The sequence below is a fragment of the Sus scrofa genome, chromosome 13, assembly GCF_054392235.1.
Source record: "Sus scrofa isolate SSC_HxYL_T2T_F1_AM1 chromosome 13, Sscrofa_HxYL_maternal_Yorkshire_Landrace_v2.0, whole genome shotgun sequence".
Classification (NCBI taxonomy): Eukaryota; Metazoa; Chordata; class Mammalia; order Artiodactyla; family Suidae; genus Sus; species Sus scrofa.
In genome coordinates this window covers 38,813,024-38,829,227 of record NC_139395.1, presented here as the reverse complement: position 1 = coordinate 38,829,227, position 16,204 = coordinate 38,813,024, and the positions used below count along the sequence as shown (strand labels likewise).

The following is a 16,204-nucleotide window of genomic DNA, read 5'->3' as shown; positions in this document are numbered from 1 at the left end:
GGTGTCCGACACCTCTGGCAATGTTGAGTGCTCTGCACGTGTGAACTGTGTGAGCCACATGTGGGGTGGGGAGAATGCTCCTTGAGACACTGCCTTTCAGTGAGGGTACAGCAGGGTACGGAGCTGGGACAGATGTCTGTGCTGATACTTTCCTCTCTGGTCCCCAAGTTACTTCCAGAAGTATCTAGAAAAGGAGAAAACCTTTTCCCCCATGAGTTGTCCATAGCATGGACTCAGGTAAAGGCCCAGATCCCCATGGGGGCAGAACACCTCCCAGAGCTTGTCTTGGTGAGACTTGACTGAGACTCCTCCTTCCAGAGGGGTTTCTTAGGGGCTCTTCTGATTATCCCCAGTGACAGTCTCCATTTTTCTCTTCTATATCCTGATGCCTATGATTCTCATTTTAAACAAACCTTCAATCTATATCCTCACCTTTAATCGTACAGTAAGTGGTGTACTTAGTTACTGCCTCCTTGACTGAAATCTAACTGCCACAAGGTCACAGGCCTTGTCTCCATTCACTGCCCTACCCCCAGTGCTTAGAATATCTGTTCCAGAGTAAAGTTCTAATATTGGTCATCTCATCTTTGCCTTGCACAAAGGGTCTGCATTGCTCAGGTATGTCAGAAACCCAAGGCAATGGGGACATTTACTACTACATAACCCTTATTTAAAATAGGATTTCAAAAGGATCCCTAATGCTGTATGTGTTAACACTACTCTAAATTTTTCTTTATGGCTGCACTCATGGCATATGGAAGTTCCTGGGCCAGGGACCTGCACCTCTGCAAGCCAGATTCTGTGCTACAGTGGGAACTCCTGCTCTAAATTACTGAATCAATGTAATCCCAACTGGCTTTACACTGGTATAGCACTAGGTTTAAACAATGTTTATGGCAATGTCAAAGATCCACTAATAGCTACAACACTTGGAAAAAGGGAAGGTAAGATTTTCCTACTCATTACCATAGTGGATCATAAAACTCTTTACTAGAGGAAGGATAGTGTAGCATCAGCAGGGGACTGACTGGGGGCAGTGGGGAAGAGGCCAGGACCACACCTTGCATGGATGGAGCCTGCATTTGAGAGACAACAGTTCTGAGCAGGGAGCAGTGTTTTCAATAGAAAGTGCTAAAGGTTGTGGCTGTATTCAGATTTTATGACTGTGAAACCATTGTATCTGGTGAAATTAAGAGTTTAAAACCCAAGAGTTCCCACTGCGGCAAAACAGGATCAGTGATATCTCTGCAGGGGTGAGTTTGATCCTCAGCCTGGAAACTTCATATGGCACAGGGGTGCCATTTTAAACCCAGGATGGGGAAATTTCTGTGTACCATAATCTATCACAAATGTTCAAAGTAAGCTCTGTTGATAATGGCCAGAACATGGAAAACCCAAACTGCCACTGGTACACTGAGGGAAAGACGCAAGACACCCAAGACATGCTATGATCCCATTTATAGAAACTCACAAACTATGCTTTGAGTCCATCTACAGGAAGCTAACAAAATAAAACAATTCCTGGGAAGAGACAAGATGGTAGAGTAGAAGGACTGGACTCACCTATCAGGAAAACACCAAATTACAACCAACTGGTGAACTGTAAGAAAAAAGACTGAGACCTACCAGTAAAGATAATCCAAAAGAAACCATGAAAAGGTAGGAATCGAATCTCATGCCTGCCAGGTGGGGTGATCCACAAGCTGGAAAATATTTGTATCACGATAATCTCCTATAGGAGTGAGAGTTCTGATCTCCCCATCAGGCTCCCCAGCCTGGGGGTCTGGCATGTGGAAGACGAGCTCCAGAACATTTGGAGTTAAAGGTCAGTGGAGTTTGAGCACAGTACCTCCACAGGAATGAGAGATAGACTCCACTCTGGGAGGGTGCTCAAGGTCTCACTGGGTCCCAGGGCAAAGCGGGGATTCCATAAAAATCTGGGGCAGGCCGTGGAGGGTCTCCTGTGGCTCAACGTGGGGGGAAGGATACTGGCGGCAGAGGTCCCAGGAGATACTGATCAGTACAAGCTGTGCTGGGATACCTCAGGCCAAATACCCAATACGGTGGGAACACAGCCCCAGTCCTCAGCAGACAGGTAGCCTAAAGTCTTGTTTGTAAACCCACAGCTGCTGCTGCTGGGTTTTTCTTTTGTTTGTTTGTTTGTTTTTTGCTTTTTAGGGCTGCACCCGCGGCATCTAGAGGTTCCCAGGCTAGGAGTCTAATCGGAGCTACAGCTGCCAGCCTTCGCCAGAGCAACACAAGTTCCAAGCCATATCTTCGGCCTACACCACAGCTCACAGCAACCCTGGGTCCTTAACCCACCAAGCAAGGCCAAGGATCAAACCTGCAACCTCATGGTTCCAAGTTGGATTCATTTCTGCTGCGCCATGACAGCAACTCCCCCACAGCTGCTGCTTAACACACCCCTTGACTTGGACCTGCCCACCAGAGGGACAAGACCAGCTCCACAGGACTGCTGTTGGCAGGCAGAAGTCCCTCCCACCAGTAAGCCTGCACAAGCCCCTGGACCAATCTCATCCACAGCACATCAGCGGGATGACAATGACATCAGAAGCAAGAGGTACTATAGCCCTACAGCCCATGGAGAGGAGACTACAAACACAGAAGGTTAACAAGACAAACACCCTAAAAGAACAACTAAGTTAAGTAGAGATAGGCAATCTGCCTGAAATAGAATTCAGAGTAATGATCACTCAAGTCCAGGAAGTATGGAGTCCCATACAGGATAAACCCAAGGAGAAAACACCTGAGACACCTATTAATCAAGTTGACAAAAATTCAAAACAAAGAGGAAATATTAAACCCAACAATGAAAAAGCAACAAATAACATAAAACAGAATCCCCATAAGTTTATCAGCTGATTTGTCAGCAGACTCTGCAGGCCAGAAAAGAGTAGCACAACCTATTTAAAGGATGAGAAGAGAAAAACTAACAACCAAGACACTCTATCCAGCAAGGCTCTCATTGAGTTTCCAAGGGACAAATCAAAAGCTTTACAGACAAAACTTAAGAGAACTCAGCATCACCAAACCGGCTTTACAACAAATACTGAAGAACCTCTCTAGGTAGAAAATTTAATGCCGCCACTATGAACAATTACAAATGGGAAAGCTAACAAAGGCAAACAGTGAAGGCAGGAAATCATCCACAAATATGATTTATCAAATACAGCAATGTTGTGGCTCAGTAGTAACAAGCTAGACTGGTAACCATGAAAATGGAGGTTCAATCCCTGGCCTTACTCTGTGGGTTAAAATGGCCTTGCTGTGAGCTGCAGTAGGTTGCAGACAAGGCTTTGGATCCTCTGTGGCTGTGGCGCAGGCTGCTGGGTGTAGCTCCAAATCATCCCCTAGCCTAGGAACTTTGATATGCCACATATATGGCCCTTTTTTAACAACCAGCACAACCAGCAATTGTGAGGTACAAATGCAGGATATGCCAAAAGCATTGGAATTAAAAAACCAACAACTTACAACAATGTTGCATAAAGAATGCTGTATCAAAACCTTGGGTAACCTTTAAACAAATATCTACAACATACACACACTGGTCACCCAAACAGATGATCATCAAATCATAGGAGAAAAGGGAAGAAAAAGCTACAAAAACTTATCAATTAACTAAATGGCAATGAAAATACACACATTGAGAATTACCTTAAATGTAAATGGTTAAATGCTCCAAAATAGTTGATTTAAAAGGTTAACATGGCCAGGAGTTCCAGGTATGGCACAGTGAGTTAAGAATCCAACAGCAGTGGTTTAGGTCCCTGTGGAGGCCGAGTTGAATCCCAGGCCTGACACAGTGGGTTAAAGGATCTGGTATTGTTACAGCTGCTGTGTAGGTCATAGCTGGCCAGGGAACTTCCACATGCTGGAGATGCAGCCATCAAAAGAGGGAGTTCCTTCAGCTGTAAGGAACCCAGCTTTGAGAGGTCAGCAAGAAGCCATGCTAGAGTTCCTGTAGTAGCTCAATGGGTTACAAGCCAGACTAGCCTCCGAGTATGTGGGTTTGTCTCCTGGCCTTGCTCTCAGGGTTGCTGACAGCTATGACCTGGATCCCAGAGTAGGCTTGGGTCTGGCATTGCTGTGAAGTAGGCCAACACTTACAGCCCTGATTGGAGGCCCTAGAGTGGTAACCTCCATATACTGCAGGTGAGGCCCTAAAAAAAGATAAATAAAATGGTCAAATCAAAGGAATGCAGGAGAGGAGTGTGTGCCTTCAGGGAAGGAGGAGCAGAGAGGAGAATGGTGAGATTTTCTCAGGTCTTGGCACCTTCCTAACTTGGATAACCTGTTACAGAGGCTTTAACTTGATTCTTTTAACATGGGTGATGTCTCTGTATGATCATCTGCATGTATGATGCATCTGACAAAAAAATTTTAAATTATGTGCTAACAAAAGACCCTTTGATAGCATCAACGTTTAGCATCCCAGGCCTGCCCAATAAACTGAAATAAACACAATTTAGAAACTGTTTATTTTACATCCAACTCACTTCTATTTTTAGAAAATAAGAGTTCATGGAAGAACTTAAGACCACTCAGTGGTTGTTCCTACCCATTCAGTGGCCTGCGCAGTGGGAGCTGCAGACCAATCTTCAGTGGTAGGCTGAGCACTCCAATCTTCTGTTGAAGGGAGAAAAAAAAAAAGCCATCAGCCCCTTCCAAGAATATTTTTGTCTCCCCACATTTCAAAAGACTAAAGAAAAGACAGCATTTCAAAAAGCACCTGAATTCAATCTATCAGGTTATTGGCACAGCTATAGCACACTGGGATGAAAACCTTTCAATATATACATACACAGCCATGGAAATAATGAGTTAGATTAAAAACAAGTTCCAGGGAGTTCCCATCGTGGCGCAGTGGTTAACGAATCCGACTAGGAACCATGAGGTCGCGGGTTCGGTCCCTGCCCTTGCTCAGTGGGTTAACGATCCGGCGTTGCCGTGAGCTGTGGTGTAGGTTGCAGATGCGGCTCGGATCCCGCGTTGCTGTGGCTCTGGTGTAGGCCGGTGGCTACAGCTCCGATTTAACCCCTAGCCTGGGAACCTCCATATGCCGCAGGAGCGGCCCAAGAAATAGCAACAACAACAAAAGACAAAAAGACAAAAAAAAAAAAAAAAAAAAAAAAAAAACAACAAGTTCCAAACTACCAGCCTGATGCCCTTAGATCATGATACATACCAGTAGGGAATTGCTGGATGGGCACAGAAGGCACCTGCACACCTTCGGACCAATCTGCCACCTCAGGTTGAGTGGCAGTGAACTCAGGAGCTGGCGCAGTCCATTCACCCTGAAATTCCTCCTTGGTCACAGCCTTCTCAGCTGCGGCCTGCTCTTCCTTTTCAATCTGGGTTGGGGGAGGGGGGTTTATAGTCAATGACAGATTTTACTTGCAAGAGTAACGATTGTGTTCAATTTGCTCTTGTGACCACAAACCTTTGTGGTGCAAGCTCACCTCTTCAGGATCTCTGTAGAAGTAGAGGTCAGGCATGACTTCCCATGGGTGTTCCCGGGAGATGGTGCCACGCATGCGCAGAACTTCCCGGGCGAGCATCCACCACATCAGACCCACTGAGTGAGCTCCCTGCAGGGGTGCCAGATTATTATAAAGTGACACTTGGCCATTTCATACAGCAAGCACCTCCCATTCCACCTAACCTGTCGCCGTAACATTGAGGGAGGACCGCCTTTGATACCATGAGAACAGACATGTCTCTTAATCTGAACATGTTCATACAAAATTATTCTATTAACTCTGGTTCTCAAACTTGATTGCCATTGGAATCGTGGGGATTAATCAAGATGCCATGCAAGGCAAAAAATTTAATTACTTGGGGTCAGTGCCCAGACACTGGTAAATTAATAAAAACACTTTGCCTGGTTCTTTTGTGGAATTGCTTGAGACCAATGACAAACTGGACCAATTCGAACCATATGCAACCCACCTTTGAAGGATCTTATAGCAGGATACACCTAGTTGCTCTGAAAACAAAGGTCAAGTAATACCTGAAAGGCCCAAGAGTAAGAAATAATAGAGAAAAAAGCCAAAGAAAACAGACCATTTAAAAAAATGTTTTCATCCCTCCTTAAAACTCTCATACATTAAAATCATACTTGTAGCAAGTATTACTATCCAACTCCACTCATTGGGCCAGAGACCCTTGTGGTGTTAGCGAAAAACTTGCCCCTCATGTAGCACACTACCTACACTTGAGAGCTCATCGGCCAGTGGCCTCAACTCCAAGCTCTAACAATGTGCAGAGGAATGTCCTTCTCTAGAGCGTTTCTCGTCCAGCTTTAGATTGTAAAATTGTTACCTTGTTGTTGCACGGGATGGCAATGTCCACATAACGCAGAGGTGAGTCTGTGTTACACAGAGCAATGGTAGGCAGGTTAACATAAGAGGCCTCTGTGAGAGGCTGGTGGTCAGCCCTGGGATCAGTAACCACCAGAAGTCTTGGCTCCCGGAAGGCTGCCTGGATCTGGTTAGTGAAGGTTCCAGGAGTGAAGCGGCCAGCAATAGGAGTGGCTCCAGTGGCAGCAGCAAACTTCAGCACAGCTCGCTAGAAGAATTAAGAGTTAGCAGTGTGCTAGAGATGGTCCAATAGGAGTTCTGCAAGTATAAATGTGCCAACACCAGGTTTTGTAATCACATGAAGCAGCCTCTTTAGTAGAACCCCCACCCCAAACCCCTTCCTCAACAATGAAAGCATCAAGTAAAACACCTAAAACATCCAGTAACTCTTCTATATCCTCCATTTATTACCTGAGAAATACAGAGCTAGAACCAAAAAACATGATAAGCAAAGCCCCACCCCATACCCTCTGTTGGGGATGCTCTCCCCTCAAGTACCCGACAGGCTCAGAAGCTTCCTCACTTCTGCAGGATCCAGAACCAAACAGCCTAGTTCAAGTACCAAGTAGGCCACTTGTAATAAGTAACTGGGGCAATGAACCATGTGCTTCCAAGGTCCTCATAGGATTATAACAATTACATGAATCAATACAACATAAAGGGAGTTCCCATCGTGGCTCAGCAGTTAACAACCACAACTAGCATCCATGAGGACACAGGTTCGATCCCTGGCTTTGCTCAGTGGGTTAAGGATCTGGCATTCTGTGAGCTGTGGAATAGGTTGCAGACATAGCTCAGATCTTGTGTTGCTGTGGCTCTAGCATAGGCCAGTGGCTACAGCTCCAAAGGGACCTCTAGCCTTGGAACTTTCATATACTGCAAGTGTAGCCCTGAAAGACAAAAAAATACACAACATAGAACAGTACTTGGTATCCAGCTGGCACTTCTGTGCTTAGGTCAATGGTTTTTCAGAGCTAATGTACATAAAGCAGGAACACCCACCTTTCTTTACCCTCCCTTACTTCCCCCAACCCCCAAGCTAATTTCCTGCCTCCCTTCAAAAAGATTGCTTGACTGCTATATTCCAAGCACTCAGCTAGCACTGCCTGGGCCAACCTATATACTGAGTCAAGTTTTGCTGAGGGAAGCATACAGTGGCCACTACATTCCCTCTACAGTGGTAATTAAAACCATTGATGACTTCCCTTGTGGCTCAGCAGGTTAAGGATCAGGTTGGTCAATCTGGACATGGGTTTGATCCCTGGCCAGGAAATACCTGAGTGCAGCAGATGCAGCCAAAAGAAAGAAAAAAAACTCCCAGGGAGTTGCTGTTGCTGCATAGCAGTAATGAACTCAACTTGTATCCATGAGGATGTGGGTTGGAATCCTGGCCTCACTCATTGGGTTAAGGATCTGGCATTACCGTGAGCTGTGTCGTGTAGGTTGCAGACATGGTTCGGATCCTGAGTTGCTGTGGCTATGGTGTAGGCCAGCAGCTACAGCTCCAATTTGACCCTAGTCTGGAAACTTCCACATGCTGTAGGTACGGCCCTTTAAAAACAAACAAAAAACCTCCCACAAAAGTTGTCATAAGCCAGCCTCTAGGGAAATAACCTCCTGTTAAATCACATTCAGGAATTCCCCTTTGTGGCTCAGAGATTAAGGAACCCGACTAGGATCCATGAGAATATGCAGGTTCAATCCCTGGCCTCACTCAGTGGGTTAAGGATCTGACTGACATTGCCACGAGCTGTGGTGTAGGCCAGCAGCTATAGCTCAGATTTCAACCCCCAGCCTAGGAACTTCCATATACTGTGGGTGCAGCCCTTAAAAAAAAAAAAAAAAAAAAGCCAAAAACAAAAACCCCATATCTTCAGTTAATGGGACTAGGTATCCAAACAAGGAACTCCAAAAGGACTATCTTACTACATAATTTTTAAAATCTGTCAGTTCTCTAGCAGCTCAACAGGTTAAGGATCTGATGTCACTGCAGTGGCTCTGGTTGTTGCTGCAGAGTGGGTTTCTCCATGTAGAGGGGCAAAAAAAGAAAAAAACACAACCAAAAAACCTGCACATCCTGCCCAGGCCCACTTATGAAATAGTAGTGTTATGAATTAAATTCATTTAGGAGCTTTAATGCATTTACGGATTTTTTTTTTTTTTTTGGTCTTTTGTCTCTTTACAGCCACATCTGCAGCACAATGTGGTTCCCAGGCTAGGGATCTAAGCAGAGTTACAGCTGTCGGCCTACACCACAGCCCATGGCAACGCTGGATCCTCAACCCACCTGGAGAGGCAAGGGATTGAACCTGCAACCTCATGGTTCCTAGTTGGATTCGTTTCCCCTGCTCCACAACAGGAACTGTACACTTACAGATTTTTAAAAACTGGCTTTGATATTAGTTTTCTCAACAGAAAAAGAAAAGGGGAATATAATTATCAAAACAGAAATGGGACAAAAAAGACAAAGTTACTTCACCTGCCATTAAAAAAAAATTACATCAATACTACAGCAGAAATTGACAGAACACTGTAAATCAACTATAATATAAAAATTTTTAAGGAGTTCCTGTCATGGCTCAGCGGCTAACGAATCCAACTAGGAACCATGAGGTTGCGGGTTTGATCCCTGGCCTCGCTCAGTGGGCTAATGATCTGGTGTTGCTGTGAACTGTGGTGTAGGTCATAGATGTGGCTCAGATCTAGTGTTGCTGTAGCTGCGGTGTAGGATGGCGGCTCAGCTCTAATTAGACCCCTAGTCTGGGAACCTCCATGTGCTGCAGGTGCAGCCCTAGAAAAGACAAAAAAAATTTTAATATTCAGTTATCTTAAAAAATAAAGACAAAAAGTAAAAAATAATTCTTTAAAAATAAAACTGGGGGAGTTCCCGTCGTGGCGCAGTGGTTAACGAATCCGACTAGGAACCATGAGGTTGCGGGTTCGGTCCCTGCCCTTGCTCAGTGGGTTAACGATCCGGCGTTGCCGTGAGCTGTGGTGTAGGTTGCAGACGCGGCTCGGATCCCGAGTTGCTGTGGCTCTGGCGTAGGCCAGTGGCTACAGCTCCAATTAGACCCCTAGCCTGGGAACCTCCATATGCCGCAGAAGCGGCCCAAAGAAATAGCAAAAAGACCAAAAAATAAATAAATAAATAAAATAAAACTGGTAGGAGTTCTCATTGTGCCATGGGTTAAGAACCTGACTGCAGTGGCTCAGATTAATCTGCAGAGGCAGAGGCAGTTTAATCCCTGGCCTGGGAACCTTCATATACTGTGGGTGTGCCCATGGAGGGGGGGAATATGGCGAAGATTATTATTCCTGTTTATGAGACTTGTGCTACCCTACTCTTGGAAAACCATCCTGAAAAATTTAAAAGTTGGTACTTACTATTTGCTCTTTTCTTTTTAATGGCAGCACCTGCACCGTAAGTTCCTGGGCCAGGCATCTGAATTCCACCAGATCCTTTAATCCACTGTGCAGTAACCTGAGCCACTGCAATCAGATCCTTAACCTGCTATACCACAGCAGGAACTCCCAATATTTACTATTTTCTAACTTAGTATTTCAACATTTTAAATACAAAAAGCTCACTGCAGCAAAATGTGACCCTCAGTATATAGTAGCACAACAAAATACCCAATGTGAAAACATGAACCTTAACATACCGTCAGAAAAAAGCAATGTCATAAATGTTGAATTCTGACAATTAGTGTGACTTGGGCCAACTTCAAATGGTACCTAAACAATAGAATTATGAGTTTTTTCTTTTCTGCTGAATCCACAGCATATGGAAGTTCCCAGGCCAGGGATGAAATTTGACTGAGCCACAGCTGCGGCAATGCCAGATCCTTAACCCACCATGCTGTGCTGGGGAGTTGAATCAGCAGTTGATAGAGATAGCGCTGGACTGTTAACTACAGGGGAAACCCTACTTTTCTTTTCTTATACTTTTCTATACATTTCAAAACATCTTTTATTATTTATTTTTAACAACAAAACCCAAGCACATTATTCCACAAACCTGGCCAGTATTCCTGGAGGATATGACACTGACATCGGCTGGGTTTTCAATGGCAACGATGGCACGAGCCGCCAACAGAAGTTTCTCCCAGGTTCTCTTCAGATTTATGATGTAGATGCCTAGGTGAGGACACAGGCTGCGTTAACACCAGACCAAGCTTTCCAAGTGAATATTCTTCTAAAAAGCTTAATGCATGTGGCAGAGAGTACTATCAAACTCCAGTCATAGAGGCAAGCTCTACTGGTGTTAGCGAAAATCCTGCCATTAATATAGCACACTTCCGACACTCAGAAGTTCATTGGCCAAGACTGGCCTCTACTCTGAGCTTTAATAGCGTGCAGAATTGATTCAGTATGCAAAGTCAATCAATCTTCAGGCACCCCACATGGAATCCTACAAGCCCTTACCTGCTTCCTAGCCTCTTACCACTCTTTCCGTTATCTGTCCTGATGTTAGATTCATCCCAAACTTGTTTAAACCATGTAGCATACCAGCTTAGGTCATTCAGTGATTCCATCGCTAAGCCAAAGACCTTAATGACTTCCATATTCTCATCACAACCTACCTTCCCTTTTCTGATACAAAGCAAGCTAAATTCTTTATTCCCATCTCTGGCTCTACCTTCCTCTCAAAATTCAGTTTTACAAGAATTCCCATCGTGGCTGAGCTCATAATGTACCCGACTAAGATCTATGAGCATTCATGTTTGATCCCTGGCCTCATTCAGTTTGTTAAGAAATCTGGTGTTGCCATGAGCTGTGGTATAGGACAGATATGGCTCAGATCCCATGTTACTATGGCTGTGGTGTATAGGCTGGCAGCTACAACTCTGAATCAACACCTAGCCTGGTAACTTCCATATGCCTCAGGCACAGCCCTAAAGACTTTGGGGGTGAGGGGAACACACCAGAGCACTTTTACTTAAGTTTTTTTGTTTTGGGGCAGGTGTCTGCACCTACAGCATGTTTAAGTTCTCAGGCCAGGGATCAAACCCACCCACGGCAGTGTCAATGCCAGATTCTTAACCCACTGCACCACGAGGGAATTTCACCTTTACTGGTTTGTTTTTTGTTTTTCTCTTTAGGGCCACACCTGCAGCAGTTCCCAGGCTAGGGTCCAATCAGAGCTACAGCTGTCAGCCTACACCACAGCTCACAGCAACGCTGGATCCTTAACCCACTGAGAGGCCAGGTATCAAACCTGCAACCTCATGGTTCCTAGTTGGATTCATTAACCACTGAGCCACAACAGGCACTCCCACCTTTACTCTTTTAAATCTTCTTACCAATCTATAGTTTAACCTAATACTTCATGAGAGATTTTTCATATTTTAGAAATCACATCACCAGCACTACCAATCAGAATAGGATGGTTAATAATTGTCCTTCTAACTGTAATAAAGAAGGGAAACAAAAAAAACCTGAAGTGATGACTGACCATCACTTTTCCTTTTGTAGATGTACTGTTCCATTTGGAAGTCAAGGTTGGTGCCACCAAGGTGGGTTCCTGCTGCAAGGAACTTGAGGACATCCTCCTCTTTCATTTGCAGGACATCGAGGGCTCCGGACATTGTGAAAGTCTCCCTTTAAGTTACGACGGGAATCTGAAAAAAATTAAAAGGCCTTTTCACTGAGTCAAATGGGATGGGGTAACAAGTGCATCCTAACACCCCTCGAGTTAAATGACAATGTTTAAATCTCACCATGGACCACACTTCCTACAGAGGGATTAGTCTAGTGGAATGAGACAACATTAATAGATATACCACATCTTAAAAAACTACAACAGGGAGTTCCCGTAGTGGCGCAGTGGTTAACGAATCTGACTAGGAACCATGAGGTCGTGGGTTGGATCCCTGCCCTTGCTCAGTGGGTTAATGATCCGGCATTGCCGTGAGCTGTGGTGTAGGTCGCAGACGAGGCTCGGATCCTGCATTGCTGTGGCTCTGGCCTAGGCTGGCAGATACAGCTGATTCGACCCCTAGCCTGGGAACCTCCATATGCCGAGGGAGCGGCCCAAGAAATGGCAAAAAGACAAAAAACAAACAAACAAACAAAAAATTGCAACAAATCCTGTGATCTTTCTTTAGAAAGAGTGGTCTAGGTGTGAGTAGAGAAAGGGGAGCCATGGGCCAAATGGCAGGAAACCATCCATCACGTAAACAACAGGATTCCCTTAGAAGACAAAGAAAAGCAGCAATCTCCAGAATGACAGGAAACCACACATCTTGGAGACATAAGTGCCCTGGAGAAAAACTAAGAAAGGTGGGAAAAGACAGTAATTTCAAGGGTCTGAATGTAACCAGTTTGCACATTATACCTTCATTACAATGAAATTAGCCTTGCGGGTAAAAAGTTTCCATTATGCACAACTTTATGACATTTCAGGTAAAAACTAAATAAGGACAAAAATCCCTTTCTTTGGGAAGGTGCAGCTGGAATGAAAATAAGAGAACATGACCCCTCATCCCCCCCCCCCCACCAATGACTGTAACACCCACTCATTTGTATAAGCGCTCACAAATGGTATGCCAAATGCAGGGCATAAAGAAAGAAAACCATAAAACTCAGAGCTTGGCCGAGCTTGCGCAGTACTTATACTCAGGCTGTAGGTGATCGCCGTTACTATTTTCCACATTTTGCGCTTGAATAGTAAGGTGAAATGGCTTTTAAAGCGCATGCAGTGGCTCCAGGAGACACGCAGCAACAGAACAGAACATGATGTAGCCAGGTGCAATCAAGAACCCACCACAAAGCTCCCAGCAATGCATCTTCCGCCCCTAATCAGAAAAAGCGTTCCGTGCGCTTCTCACCCAGGAAGCCGCCTACATTCTTTGGGAGTACTTTCGCCTCCGCCCCTTAATAAACTGCTTCATTTCTGTCTACCCCACAATCTCTGTGACTTCTAATTTGCATTCCTTGTCCAAATTCTTTTGGACAGAACCTGGACCTTTTATTTAGCCTGTCCAGCATCAGAAATTCTAACTCCTGAACGGGGAACAGGGAAAACCGACAAGCCCAAGAAACTGGAGAATATCGGCGGCTAAATCTCTGGGTTTACCGCCGAATGTTGAAGCGACAACAACGCTTTGCGTAGGCCTAACTCTAGGCATCCTGCCCATCGGCACCCGGGGTCGAGGCCCCAGTCTGCTTCCGAGGCCTTGTGGGAACACACGGGCCCGAGTCCCGCCACGTGCAGGCCGCCCGACCCGAAGGGGAGCGCGCCGGCCCGAGACAGACGCGCTCCGTCTGAAAACTTCCCCCCCCAGGTCCCCGCACTGCTCCTCTGAACGAGAAGCTCGCTCTGGTGGCCTTGGGGGACGCCGGGACACCCACAAACAACTCACCAAGAACAACGCCGTATGGACCCCGGTCTGGGCAGCGCGGAAAGGAAGGGTAAGCGGAAATGACGTCCTTATATAGTCTGCTGCCAGCCAATGACAACCAAGAGCCGAGCGGAAGGGCGAACTAAGCAGGCAGTCGTGGGGGCGGGCCTTCCTCCGGAAGACCGGCTGCGGCGCTGCGGTGGACGTCAGCGAAGTCCCTCGCGGGCTGGGTCCTGGGAGCGCACGGTTTGTGTGCAGGGACGCGTCCGGGAAACCAGCCAACCAGCCAGTCGGGCATCCGAGTTCCTTCGCAGCTTTTCGTACCTATCAACTTGAGTGGTCTCTCTTGTAAGCTGCAGTTTCCTTACGTGCAAAGGGGTGTTGAACACAAGCTTGTTTTGGGTAAACAAAAGCTGGAAAACTCATTTTGATTTTTTTGGAGGACAAGTTACTGTGTAATTCAGATTTTTAAAAAGTTATCTTCACAGCATTGTAAACCAAGTATACTCCAATATAAAATAAAAAATTAACAAGTCTCCTAGGAAAAAATTATTTTACAGAAGTTTGGGGGGGCAGAACAAGACTGCAGGAATAGTTTGCATACTTTTTTTCTTGTGGAGTGAAAATTATAATATCCATTAATAGATTAGTTAGTATTTATTCCACCCAATACCATAAAGTCCTTAAAAAAATAAAATACTTTAGTCCCCGCTTTGGTGCAGTGTGGTCCGTGGGCATCTTGGGAGCGCTGGGACAAAGATTTGATTCCCGGTCCTGGACGATGGGTTAAGGACCCCGCGTTGCTGCACCCAGGTAGCCACTGGATGTCTGATCCGATACCTGGCTAGAGAACTCCATATACCACCTGGTGGCCAAAAAAGGAAAAAAATAATAAAGTGCTTTAAAAATAAAATGAGTTCCTATTGTGGTTCAGTGGTTACCAACCCAACTAGTATGCATGAGGTTGCAGGTTTGATTCCAGGCCTTGCTCACTGGGTTAAGCCCAGCTTTGCAGAGGCTGTGATGTAGGCCGGCAGCTCCTGCTGCAATTCAACCTCTAGCCCAGGAACTTCCATATGCCACAGGTGTGGCCCTAAAAAGCAAAAAAGTTTAAAAATTAAAAAGAAATACATTCTATGGTACAAAAGGGAGTTGCCGGATGAGGGTCATTATTTTGAGAAATTGAAACCCTAGGCATTAAATTATTGTAAAGAAAACTGGAGTTCCCTCCTGGTGCAGCAGGTTTAGGTTTCCACGCTGTCACTGCTATGGCTCCTTTCGCTGCTGTGGTGCAGATTCTCTGTATGCCCTGGTCATAAAAATCAATCAGTCTATCAATCAATGCCTGATTATTAGGCGTATGAAGATTTAAGCCTGGTTGCACTTAGAATTACTTGGAGTTTTTTCTGTTTGCTTCTTTTTTTAAAGGCTGTATCCCCGACTTGTGGAAATTCCACCGCTGCTGCAGCAACACTGGATCCTTTAACCTACTTCACCAGGTTGGGGATCAAATCCAAACCTTTGCAGAGACCCAAGCTGTTGCAGTTGGACTCTTAACCCTCTGCACCACAGTGGGAACTCCTTGGACATCTTTTAAACATATGCCCAACTCCAAACCAAAAAAAAAAATCTAGATTAATTTTAATGTGAACTACAGATACACAAGTAGAGAAACTGGTAGATTTTTTGGCCTCATTTTTCATTTTTTGAGATTTCTATGAGGAACAGTTTTTTATTTATTTATTTATTTATTTATTTATTTTGTCTTTTTGGGGCCATACCTGTGACATATGGAAGGTCCCAGGCTAGGGATTGAATCAGAGCTGCAGCTGCTCACCTACACCACAGCCACAGCCACAGCCATATGGGAATCTACACCACAGCTCACAAGCAACTCGAAATCCTTAACCCACTGAGCAAGGCCAGGGATTGAACCCATGGCCTCATGGATACCAGTCAGGTTCATTACTGCTAAGCTGCAATGGGAACTCAAAGAACAGGTTTTTAAATTGAAAGAAAACAAACCCCACAGCATTTAAATAAAGAACTGATAGCCAAGAAAAGTCATGGCTTTAAAAGCATCCTTAGAAACTGCCGAGAATATTTGCAGACATTTTGGCTCTCAAAAAAAAAAAAAAAAAAAAAATGTCGGGGGTAGGGAGAGAGGCTTAAAACCAATAGATGGCTTTTAGGGGCAGTTTTCTGTCATTGCAGGACTCCAAGGGAGGGTGTTCTGGGTCAGTCCCAAACTATGTCAGCAAAGAACCTCCAAAATACTTCCATTGTTAACAACTATAAAATTGTACTATAATTATGTTTAGGGTTTTTGTGTGTGTGTGTGGTTTTTTGGTCTTTTAGGGCCACACAGAAGTTCCCAGGCTGGGGTTCGAACTGGAGCTGGAGCTGCCAGCCTACACCACAGCCATAGCTACAGCAGATCCGAGCCACATCTGCGACCCACAGCACAGCTTACAACAA

The 16,204-nt window shown here is 45.1% G+C and overlaps 1 protein-coding gene and 2 non-coding genes across 3 annotated transcripts; all 3 read right to left on the bottom strand.

Annotated features, from left to right (window-relative positions):
• Window positions 1-4,489: 4,489 nt before the first annotated feature.
• RPSA (ribosomal protein SA) lies at window positions 4,490-13,772 on the bottom strand. Its single transcript, NM_001037146.2, is given in 7 exon segments — window positions 4,490-4,650; window positions 5,210-5,375; window positions 5,484-5,612; window positions 6,346-6,591; window positions 10,402-10,520; window positions 11,839-12,004; window positions 13,748-13,772. Coding segments are annotated over 6 exon segments (888 nt in total). The 5' UTR covers window positions 11,972-12,004; window positions 13,748-13,772; the 3' UTR covers window positions 4,490-4,555.
• Window positions 6,141-6,290, bottom strand: LOC146397266 (small nucleolar RNA SNORA62/SNORA6 family). Its single transcript, XR_014825370.1, has one exon. It is a non-coding gene; the product is annotated as a small nucleolar RNA SNORA62/SNORA6 family (small nucleolar RNA).
• Window positions 10,593-10,743, bottom strand: LOC146397265 (small nucleolar RNA SNORA62/SNORA6 family). Its single transcript, XR_014825371.1, has one exon. It is a non-coding gene; the product is annotated as a small nucleolar RNA SNORA62/SNORA6 family (small nucleolar RNA).
• Window positions 13,773-16,204: the final 2,432 nt, after the last annotated feature.